Here is a 12,063-nt window from a genome sequence, read left to right as displayed (position 1 = left end):
AAGCTTTTTCTATTTTAACCATTAAAAAAAAAGACAAAAACGATATCATTTGGAATAATCAGAGAAGATAATACTATTTGCAGATTATATTGACTCCTCCTCGTACAGTGAATTTTGGATCTCAAAAATTAAAATGATAAATGCCTGAATCTGAGGACCCTTTGGTCATCAAAATGATTAAATGGAGGTCTTCTCCTTCCCGTTCCCGTGTTTAGCAGTTAGCACCTTTTCCCTTCTGGAACCTCCCTATAACCAAATCTCTTAACTGTTCTTCATCTTCCTCAACTCTTATTTCTCTCTTCTCGATCTCTTAATTGTTCAGGTGCTGATTCTCCCTATGTATCTTCATTCCTTACTATAAAAAGCTTCCGATTTTCTTTGGATCCAGGTGAATTTGGCGGGGATCAGATGGAAGCGAAAAGATCCGGCAGCCGCGCACGGTTTCGGAGACGGCGGAAGTGACGAAAAGGCGGTTATGGTTGAAGAGCGAGCAATGGCGAAGGAAGTTCGGTAATTCGGATCGGTTATTTCGCGGGAGAAGAATGCTCTATTTAAAGCAACCTAGCGTTTTCGCGAGCATGGAGCTATGTGATTGTGTTGACAGCGATTTCGTTCGTCGTAGTAGAAGTTATTTTGGTTGTGAATGATGTTAGGTGCTGGATTGATTGGTGCAGAGGGGGAACTTTCAATTTTGGTGGGTCGTTATTTCTCATGCGATTTTGATGGCTTCCCTGAGCCAGAGGCTCGGGGGATCTGAGTGATTGGTGCGAAGGAGAAAGCCATGGCGTCGTCGGAGAATGAGGCTTCGTATCACTCAACTTCTCCTGCCTCTGACGAACTGCGTTCTCTTCCTCCTGAACATACTTGTATCCAGAAGTTTAGGCTCTATGAGACTCTTTCGGTATGCACTTCTGTTATTCTTGTTGCTCGCTGTTGTTTGCACTTCTTTGATGATTTCTATTAGAATTTCTTTCTATTATTATAGCTTGTTCTCCACTTGGGTTCCACCGAGATCTTCTTTATTTTGTCATTATTGATCATTTCATGTGAAACTGCTTATTTATCTTTTCAAGTTAAATTTTAACAGGTAAAACTTAAAATTGCGTGCTTCTTTCTTGGTCTCATTAATGGCTCGTTCTGTATTCTAGAAAAGAAAAGGAAAAGGAAAAAAATTTGATTTTCTTTGTTTTCTTCTTTTAGGCTTCTACTTGGGATTATTGGTCATGATTATCTCCAATACAGGTCGAAAGTAAGAAGTGTGTTTGAGGGATCTTATGCATATTAAAAAGTTTCCTATGCACCATTCATCAGCTCACTAGTGGTTCTTATTAATTTTAAAAATGTTATTTTTAAACGTTTATGGATTGAAAAGGAAACTGGCTACTCATCCAATGGTTGATAGCAGAATGGATTTAAACGTTTATATGTTCACTGTTTGGTAAGAGAAATAGTTTGGCAAAGTAGATAGTAGTTGTCGGCTTTGTGAATTCTTTCAATGGTTTGATCATTGATGAGACACTTTTTTATAGAAATTATTATGCATTTATTCTACCTACTAAATTCTTATCCTGTGCATTTATCTTTATGTTTTATTCCACAGAACTTTTACATGATAGGAACGGATAAAAGCAATACTTATTGGAGAGTGCTAAAGATTGGCCGTTTAGATCCTTCTGAGCTAAATGTGCGTGAAGATTCTACCACATATACGGAAAGTGAAATATCTGATCTGCTGAGGCGTATTCATGAGGGGAATAAGTCCACGGGTGGACTGAAATTTGTGACAACTTGTTATGGAATTGTTGGTATGTATGACCAATGATGTTGTCGTGTGCCGTTGAATATTGATAAATGATCAGTCCTTATCTTTATATGTTATTCTGCATTCAGGCTTCATAAAATTTTTGGGGCCTTACTACATGCTTCTTATCACAAAAAGAAGGCAAATTGGTGCAATCTGTGGCCATACAGTATATGCTGTTTCGAAGAGTGAGATGATTCCACTGAGAAGTTCTTCAGTTCAGTCTAACATGACTAATACTAAAAGTGAAAACAGGTATTTACATTCTTTCATGTTAAGTAGATTTTAATTCTTTCATTTTTAAATCATATAGTTCACACTGAATGCTTGCATATTTCTCCTGTTTCATTTGATAATTTATAATAGACAATTGCTTCAATTTTTTTTTTCTTTTTGCATTCCTAACGATCTTTCAGTTTCTTTCCCTCTTACTAATTTGCTTGTATTCATGTTTTTTGAAGTTATCATATATAAATGTTTTAATGTTTTGTTTAATTATATGCATTTTTTCTTATTACTTTTTCAGATACAAGAAGCTCCTAAGCATGGTCGACCTTACAAAGGATTTCTATTTCAGCTACTCATACCACATAATGCGCAGTCTTCAAAGGAATTTGTGCGAAAATGAGACAGGCCATGTCCTTTATGAGACAATGTTTGTCTGGAATGAATTTTTGACTCAAGGAATTAGGAATAGCCTTCAGAATACTCTTTGGACAGTTGCGCTTGTGTATGGATTTTTTAAACAGGTGATTATAAATGGCTTATGATGCTATTCTAAGTGAATAATGTTATCAGCCTCTCTCGTTAAATTTCATAGTTTCAAATTTCTATATATTTTTCCCTTGCAAAAACAGTTAAGTTTTTTTTTTGTGTGTTTTTGATAAGTTTGTAATTCACAAAAAATAGGCTCTTATGTTTTTTGACATTCCATGGCTAAATATTAAATATCTATATGATGGCTCACTATTAGGACACACTTGCAATATCTGGTCGGCAGTTCATACTTACACTAGTTGCAAGGAGGTCTCGTCATTACGCTGGCACTAGGTATGTAATTTTTTTGTTTTTTCTTCTCCAAAACAGTAAATAAATTCTATTTGCATTTGAATGAATGTCATTTGCCATTTTGATTGTGTTCAGTTGGTTATACTTGTACATCAATCTCAATGTATAATTTGTCCTTGTTTGTATATGAACTTGGCTAGTCTGTTAAGTAATTCTGTGATTATTACTATTTTATGCTGATATGTGAGCATGTTTTGTTCTCCTGAAAATTTTCCATATCTTGGATTTCAACGTTTGTGTACAATTTTATGTTGATGGCACATGGAATGATGGAATCCTTGGCTTGGATTTCTGGATGCATTTTCTATTAATCTGATTTAGTTTGGAAAAATTAAATAAATTAATGCCAACATAATATGAGGAACTGGTAATATATTTGGTAAAATGTGAAAAAATGGAAAAGATTGTGCTGATGTCCACTAATAAGAAGGTTCAGGGGAGGTAGAGAAAAGAATTTATTCTTCATATTCTGATGGAGGGCTAAAGCATCTCATTTTCCATTTGAATATTATTGGAAAGGAGTTGCGATTAGTTGACTAAACATAAGATTCTATTCCAGCTCTGGCTTTTTAGCATAAAATGAAAACGCTGAAGGAAAAATCGCATACATGTTTGTTGGAATCACATTAATCTTGAATTGATGCAAGTCTTCTCCTGATCGATACAGTTACCATGGATTTTCATTTTGTCACTAGAAATGAATTGCTTAATTCCTGGAATTGTGCCAGAATGCAGGAATCTCGATTTTCTGCAATTCTGGCAATACAGATCAAAGAGGGATTGATGACTGAGCAACCATGGTGGAGTGATGATGATGATGATGATTGATTAGATGTCGCTGGAATCTAATTGGCAAAGAGGTGTTTAATGAATGTGGCTAGATTGAGAGAGACATTATGTCACTTGCATGAGGGGTGTGTTGCTTCACGGATGAATGAGGATGTTGAACTGAACCTCCAGTTGCAGGTTGGTCTGGCACCAGTGTTGATTGTTCTTTGGTCTGTAGTAGGTGAAACAGATCTAAGATATGTAAATTTGTGAAATGAAGTGCTGCAGCAGAGCAGAGAGAAACAGGCAGTTGACAAATTATTCATTCTTGATTTGTCTTTGATTAATCTAACTAAAAATGTTACTACTAAAATTAATTCTTTTACTATTTTCCCCGGCTTAATTTTTAATTTAGTTTTTATTCCACTAAATGCTACTCATGAATGCATATTCCACCATATGTATGTTTTGCAGCTTCTTTTATTTGGTTATTATATCATATGTAGGTATCTGAGACGGGGTGTAAATGAGAAGGGCAGAGTAGCTAATGATGTTGAGACAGAACAAATTGTGTTTGAAGCTGTTCCTGAAGGTCTCCCTGTCCAAATAAGCTCCGTTGTCCAGAACAGGGGTTCAATCCCTCTTTTCTGGTCACAGGAGACTTCGCGTCTGAATCTTAAACCAGATATTATATGTATGTCTTCCCATTTCCTGGATATTGTAAAACATGCAACGCTTATGTTACCTAATTTTATGCACGAGTGACCAAGCATTTTGCTTTTGGGATTGCTTGTCTCCAGTGTCAAAGAAGGATGAAAATTACCAAGCAACTAAACTTCACTTTGAGAATCTTGTCAAAAGATATGGGAACCCCATAATTATTTTGAATTTAATAAAGGTGATCTTCTGAAATGCCACATATTTTCCCTAATTTGGTAGAAATATTATCCAACCTCCTCAGTTTCCAGTATACAATTTTATTGTAACTTTTCCAACTGAAGGATTTTGGTTTGTTTCATTCTTTGTAAGACTCTTCAAGCGATTGATGTTGCGTTGTATTTTACCAACAGTCACGTGAGAGGAAGCCTCGCGAGTCAATACTCCGTTCAGAGTTTGCTAATGCAATTAATTTCATAAACAAAGATTTATCTGAGGAGAACAAGCTTAGGTTCCTTCATTGGGATCTGCACAGACATTTTCAGAGGTTGGTGTCTTCTAATAACTATATCCTCCTTAATAATTTAACTGGAAGTATGCTCTCATTAATTTAAGCTGATGAAATGTTTGCTTCCCCCTTTTCTATTTCCAGAAAATCTACAAATGTCTTGCGGCTTCTGGGAAAAGTGGCAGCACATGCCTTGTCACTAACAGGAATTTTCCATTGCCAAGCAACCCCTAACTTTAGACCAGAAGACAGTGTGAAATGGCTATCTACTGAGTAAGTTTCTCATTTTCAATCAGTCAGTTTCACCATTTCTATGTTAAATTTATACTCAAGACAAAGTATTATTATTATTATTTTGAAAATATTAAGGATGTAAAACACGTTAATTCATCTGCTGATATATTTTGTTTGCCAATGTTAAGTTTTGCATATTGCAATGTTGATAAAGGAAGCTTTCAACCTGCAAGGCATGTGAATGTTGACATTGAGGATGTTCTTAATCTTGAGAGGAAACCTGGTGGTGAGAACAATATTACTAATGGAAAGCAGTCTATCAAGCTTCCCATGTTCCAAAGAGGGGTGCTCAGGACCAATTGCATAGACTGCTTAGATCGCACGAATGTGGCGCAATATGCATATGGGTTAACTGCTCTTAGTCACCAGCTTCATGTTCTGGGAGTTATTGATGACCCAAAAATTGATCCTGATGATCCTCTAGGCGATGGTTTGATGGGATTTTATGAGCAGATGGGTGACACACTTGCACGTCAATATGGTGGTTCTGCTGCACACAACAAGGTGATTTGTCGTGGTCTTAGTTGTTGTTTCAGTTTGAACTGGCTTTTAACATCCACTAGCTTTGTCACTGGGTTTAAACTTTGTAATGATAAAACATTGGATAATGAAAATTCAACACGAGAAAAGATGAATGACATATAAAAGAAAGGGGAGCTCTTTATCTCATCCAGTGTCTCAGTGAAAATGATGTAGTGGTTCATGATGGTTTGTGACTGTATACTGTGATATCTCTGTTGGATTCTCTGTAACAGTTTTCCAAGCTATCTTATTAGTACTGTGACTTTGAGAATGGATTATCTCCTGTACTACCTATATATATCTACAACCTTTTTCTGAACATTTCCGCATCCATTACTACTATACTAATTTCTACCAAAATCCGATCACCATTAGTAGAATGATTTTGCTTTCAGGAGAATGGGAATAAACCACTTGTAGGCTGGTGTTAGTCAATCTCTGAGCTTTTTATATCTATTGGCTGTTGTTTTCCACTTCCTAAAATCTGCATAGTGTCCGCCTTGGAGCAATAGTGGCATTGTTTTTGTGTAATCTCAAGGTCATGGGTTCAAGTTGTGAAGTCAAGTCCTGATTTGGATCAAGTTAGACTTCCTGCATACACCCTTCGAGTGAGGCTTTCCTAGAATCCTGAATAACGGCGGATGTTTTGCACCTGACTGCCCTTCCTTCTGTTAAATCTGCATAGTAGTAGTGGAATGGTCATGAATTTTCATGTTGAAAAATTTCCGTTGATTTTGCATATTGACATAAGACCTTAGCTTTTTAATCTTAAGATGGACTCTCTAACTTTTGTTGTTACTTGCATGTAGATATTTTCTGAGAGGAGGGGTCAGTGGAGAGCTGCAACACAGTCACAGGAGTTTTTTAGGACTCTTCAACGGTATTACAGCAATGCCTACATGGATGCTGAGAAACAAAATGCAATTAACATGTATGTTTTGCAGTCATGCTTTACCCCCCTATTTTTGTTGATTTGTGTGTCTCTTTCCTTTTCCCCTGTGACCAGATTTATAGCATGTCCTGTCATCTAGGGTCTCCCCCCTCCCTCTCTCCCCCTCCGTTTTTGTGAATAATAATTGAACATTTATTAGATGAAAGAAGGATACCATTGCTTCTAGAATACTAGACAACCAAATGAAAATAACTACTTTTTTCCTTTGATACTAGAAAAAACTGTTACGCATGATGGCTATACCACCTAAGGAGAGATTTAATCATCTTCTCAATAATTGTTGCAGCTTCAACTTTCTTTCTCATTTCTTCATTCCTTATCCTATCCCTTCTATTGTGGCCACTTATCCACCAAACCATCCCCGTCTTTTCCACAGTAAATTTATGTTCTTATTGACTCTTTACCACCTAACATTACCATACAACAAAACTGGTCTAATACTATGTGATAAAGTTTGCATTTGAGCTTTATAGGTACTTAATTATCACGTGTTGAAAGTCAGTATGTAGTTGGTAGTTAGTAGCTTAGTATTTACGAATGTAGTTGATAGTTTGTAATTTAGCATTTATGATAGTAGTTGATAGATATCTATATATATACCTCTCTATGGACGAAATGAAAATGCAATGAGTTCTTTCTCCGACGGAAGTTGTTCCTGTGATGTAACTGTCGGCTGCGGCGGTGTCAGCACTTGCGAGGTAACCATCGCCTGGTGTGTCAACGGAATCTGTGGTGGTGATGGCTGAGATTCTTGCTTCGATAGAATCTGAGGCTGAGACTGACTTGAGATTGGGGTTGAGGTTGCGATGAATTGAAGCTATTCCACCATGGCAAGATGAGTGGTTGCGGGCTGTGGAGGTGGCATCTGATGGGGGTGAGGTAGCACGAAGGCAAGCATAGAGTGCAGGGAATTAGCAAGCTGAGAAGCGGAGGGGCGGATCCTTTGGAGACGGGAGCTCGAGGGCCTTGGCTGGTGAATGCGGTGAGGTATGGAGATTCATTCATGGGCTGATGAGCCCGTGAGCTTATGGATAGCATATTTGAAGTTGTTCTTGTAGACTGGTGGCTGGTGCTGCAGGTTCTGATGCTGTGACAATGGTTGAAGGTTTTTGTTTGCGTTGGTGGTTGGGTTTTGATTATGGTGGGTTTCGAAGGTGTTGGGCATTTCAGTGATGGAGATTGTGGGTTTGGAGGTGTTTTAATAGCTTTTATTAACCTCAATTCCATTTGCCACATAGCAGTTCCATTTGCCACATCTGTCTTTTCTACTAACGAGAAACCCCTTTTTTACGTTTGGGAACTTTGGAACGTTCTTAAATTCTTTGAAGGTACTTTTGTTGTTAGGAAAATTCAGGGGCATTTTTGTCAGCAACCAGAAAATAAAGGGGCGCTTTTGGTGGTTAACTCGAAACTAAATTATCTCACCCACACTCGTCTTGATGTTTCCTTTGCAGTAATGGTGGTTAGTCAGTTCTTGAATTCACCATATCAAAGGCTGCGTTTGTTTCTGAGAGCAGAACAAGATAAGATACTGAGAATAACACACAAAAGACAGAGATACAAAATTTAGTGTTTTTGTATTCTGTTTGGTGATAAACTAGAACAAATTATGAAAATTTAATTTATTCTCAATTTTTTCATTCAAAAAATTTGAGAAGAAAAATATAATAATAAAAAATATAATTATGAAAAATTAACAACAATAATGAAAGAAAAAATGAAAAATAAGTTGTGTCTCTTGTTAGTGTCTATGTGTCCTTCCTGTCAAGATGGATACAAAATATACTAATTCAGTACTTTTGGACACAATTTCTCCGTCCATGTCTCATCTGTCAAACACAATTTTGTGTCTCAGTGTCCCTGTCTCAGTGTCCCGTCCCTGTAAACAAATGTAGCCCAAAGTGATTGGGATGCGTGATCCGTACCCTAAAATATGTCAAAGGAGCACTAGCTGGGCAGGATGTTGAATAGATAAATATTCAACCTCCGGCTATTGTGTGTTTACAGATGGCAATCTTATCTCTTGGAAAAGTAAGAAACAAATTGTGGTTGCATGATCTAGTGCTGAAGCAGAATATCGTTTATGACATCAACTTTATGTTTACTTATGTGACAGAAGCAACTTCTTGAAGAACTTCAATTTGGAAAAATAGAATCTTTGACTCTTATACGGGACAATCAACCAGCTTTGCATATTTCCTCTACTCCACCCTTTCATGAGAGGAATAACAACAATGAGGTCGACTGTCATTTTACTTGACAAAAAATCCTATCTAGAGATCTCACCACAAGCTTTCTTTGTTCAAATGATCAATTGGCATATATCTTAACTAAGGCTTTAAGAAGTCCTAGATTAAGTTATGTAACAAGCTTGGTATATATGATCTATATACTCAAGCTTGAGGGGGAGTGTTGAAAGTCAGCATGTAGTTGGTAATTAGTAGCTTAGAATTCATGATAGTAGTTGATAGATATCTATATATATACTTCTCTTTGGATGAAATGAAAATACGACGAGTTCTTCCTCCTATCTTCTCCTTATTAACAGTATGTAAAACCTGAAGTCCTCGTCCATTTTGCATAAAAAATTCAGCAATAATTCAGTCCGATAAAGGGCAGCCCAGTGTAAAGCAGGCCACACCCAAAAGGTGTGATGTAGGCGACCTAACCTGATGCAAGTATCAGCATCTGATTTTATGACTTGAGTCCATGATCTTGAGGTCACATGATAACAACTAAATCATTGCTCTGAGACTCCCCTTCAATAAGTCAATCCTATAATTACAAGAAAATCATTAGTGAAATCACTGTCTCAGACTCTGATTTTATCAAATATAATTGTTCTTTATCTTATACAATTCTAAACTACCTTTTGAACCTGCAAAATTCTCTTTTCATCACTTGGTCTAGGATTTCCATCTTTTACCAAATTTAAATGTTTTTGTTTCTCTTTGTATAAAATTTTAATGTCTTAATTTTACTAGTCATTCTCTCTTCCAAGAAGTGCCTGTTATTAATTGGTGATGTTTCTGTTCCAATAATCATTTGATAACGATTTGATTTCCTTGGCACAGATTTCTGGGGCATTTTCAGCCACAACAGGGTAGGCCTGCTTTGTGGGAGTTGGATTCAGATCAACATTATGATGTAGGGAGACATGGAGATGATGATGCAAGGTATTTGAAATTGATTTTGGCTTTTTCTTTTTAACTCATTTTTAGTGGTACTTGATTGAGGGAAGGGCATGGGAGTTTGCTTGGGACTTCTCCATGAAGTGTAGAAATGGACAAGGAAACTTAAACAAAAGAGTCTAAAATACAATGTGATGTATAGTAAATAGGCACAAGGTGCACTTTAGATATTGGGAGAGAAAAGATGGAGAATAGTGATTAGTTACAAAGCCTGCTGGGTTGGTTAAAATCAAGGGAAAACCCTTTGAACTTAGAGCCACAAATGTGGCAGACCCTATGAATCCTAAAATTCCGGGTGAAATTGACATACTAGGTAACTGGTGTCCTCTTGGGTTTTGAGTAGGTGAGTGGATAAAATGTCCAAAACAAAAAAGAAATAAAATTTTGGTGTTATCGGAATCTGATGCATTTTAGTTGTGGTATAATAATTATCTAGGAAATGCTAGAATTCGTCAAAGATTCCAAACCTAGTGTGGTGATAGCTTTTAAATTCCATGTGTGTTTAGATGGAGGGCTTTTCCAGTCTTCTATTTGAGTTGTTTTAAGTCTTCAGGCCTTGCAACGTGCTGCTAATCCCTACCTTACTATGATGGCAGCTGGAATTTTTCTTGTGGCTAAACTTATTCCACTTATCATAGCTATATCAATCAATAATAATAAGTGTTTTATCTATTCATATCAATAATTTAAGGTGGTTGTGGACTATAAATAATGTTCTTTCTATATAATTTAGTTGATTCACTTGTATTATGTTAACATTAATTACTATTTGCAACAGATTAGCAGTATCACTTGTATTATGTACATTGGAAGTTCCTTTTAATGCTGTGAATGTGCTAACTAAGAAACATGGTTTAGGTCAATTGTCAAACGATGTTTCTCAGATGGAAACATTCTTCGTGATAGTTCTACACCTATATCGACCCTGGATCTCAAGCATGGAAGGTTAACTAAGCTAGATTTTCTAGACCAATCAGAAGATGGAAGCAGGGGTTTTTGTGATTCATCACCTGAAATATCAACTTGTGAGAGTGACATGTCTTTTTCAAGGTCTGTACTATCCATTAATGTCAACGTAACTATAATCCGCTTATATAGGACAGAAAATGCAGCACCCTGCATATAAATGTGAGAAAATTATTCTGGACTTACGCTTCATGGATTATGGTAGAAAGTTATATTAGTTGACACATCTCTTTCCTTCTCTTTTCCCTTGTCGTTTGTTGTGTGTTTAAACTTGAACCGACCAGTGGGTAATTTATTGTCTTAAGTTGTGTCGACTACTCATACCATGATCTTACAAGTTGGAAACTCATGATTCCTGCTTGCATGATGACATATCCACATGTTAACGATTTTGCAATTCTTTGACTTGATCTAAATAGGTACACTCCTCCAGTGTCTCGGAGACACCTTTTTGGAGAGATGCAAAGAGACTGTTGCTTTGAAAGTGATCAAATTTTCTATTCTGAGCATCCAGAATCATTCAGCAGCTCCAACTTTGTTGACTTGAATTGGCTATCTTCAATAAATTCATGTGAAGAGGAGCATAAGAGGTAACAAAACAGAGTATGGGATGAGAAAATACATAATCTAATTTAAAAACTAAAAATATAAAGTGTGATAACAGTGTATGGATGCATGTGTGCTTATAACAACACATTTATGATGATATTCAACGTGACTTTACTTTCTTCCATTCTAGGGTAATGCATTACTGATTCCTGAATATCTCCGAAAATATATACATATTAAAGGCCTGTTCATGATATGCAGGTCGTCAATTCCCAGGCTGTCTTCAAAAAGTGTTGGTAATGGAATTACTGGTGGAGATGCAACTGCTTCCACTAGTGAGTCAGGCTACAGGAACAAGGTACCACCCATAATTGCAGCGTGTTATTAACTAAAGATTTACTGGATGCATGGCTGTTGATTTTGTTAGGGACTTGGGTATTATGGGGTGCTCAAAATCTCACATCGGGTAATATGGAATGCTTGATGTTGTATATAAGGGGAGTAGTTCTTCCCCTTATCAGCTAACTTTTAAGGTGTGGTTTCTCACTTTCCTTAGATACTTAATAATGGTATCGGAGCGTGGTTGTTGGCACCATGGAAAGGGCTACCTATAGGTTGGATTAAGGTGAACACCGAATACTGATAGCCGGTAGCAAAGTGGGCTACCGTTGGGTTAGTGTCGATAGAGTGAAGCCGCCGTGGATTCCGGCTCTCCAGGGGCGGTGTATTGTTAGGGAGGGTAGTATGGGATGCTTTTGCAGCATGAGTTTAAAGTTATTTGTTTAAT

The 12,063-nt window shown here is 36.9% G+C and overlaps 1 protein-coding gene across 1 annotated transcript in view; it reads left to right on the top strand.

Annotated features, from left to right (window-relative positions):
• Positions 1-107: 107 nt before the first annotated feature.
• LOC107479428 (phosphoinositide phosphatase SAC3) overlaps positions 108-12,063 on the top strand; it is a 12,953-nt gene continuing 997 nt past the window's right edge. The window contains exons 1-16 of the mRNA XM_016099563.3: positions 108-217; positions 389-901; positions 1,601-1,805; positions 1,891-2,056; positions 2,328-2,550; positions 2,775-2,851; positions 4,144-4,331; positions 4,438-4,535; positions 4,708-4,841; positions 4,947-5,075; positions 5,225-5,600; positions 6,428-6,549; positions 9,645-9,746; positions 10,620-10,811; positions 11,147-11,317; positions 11,538-11,634. Coding sequence (XP_015955049.1) covers positions 782-901; positions 1,601-1,805; positions 1,891-2,056; positions 2,328-2,550; positions 2,775-2,851; positions 4,144-4,331; positions 4,438-4,535; positions 4,708-4,841; positions 4,947-5,075; positions 5,225-5,600; positions 6,428-6,549; positions 9,645-9,746; positions 10,620-10,811; positions 11,147-11,317; positions 11,538-11,634 — 2,400 coding nt within the window. The 5' untranslated portion in view covers positions 108-217; positions 389-781. The remainder of the gene's footprint in view (positions 218-388; positions 902-1,600; positions 1,806-1,890; positions 2,057-2,327; positions 2,551-2,774; positions 2,852-4,143; positions 4,332-4,437; positions 4,536-4,707; positions 4,842-4,946; positions 5,076-5,224; positions 5,601-6,427; positions 6,550-9,644; positions 9,747-10,619; positions 10,812-11,146; positions 11,318-11,537; positions 11,635-12,063) is intronic.

Source organism: Arachis duranensis, chromosome 3, assembly GCF_000817695.3.
Source record: "Arachis duranensis cultivar V14167 chromosome 3, aradu.V14167.gnm2.J7QH, whole genome shotgun sequence".
Taxonomy (NCBI): Eukaryota; Viridiplantae; Streptophyta; class Magnoliopsida; order Fabales; family Fabaceae; genus Arachis; species Arachis duranensis.
This window is presented reverse-complemented; position numbering and strand designations above follow the sequence as displayed.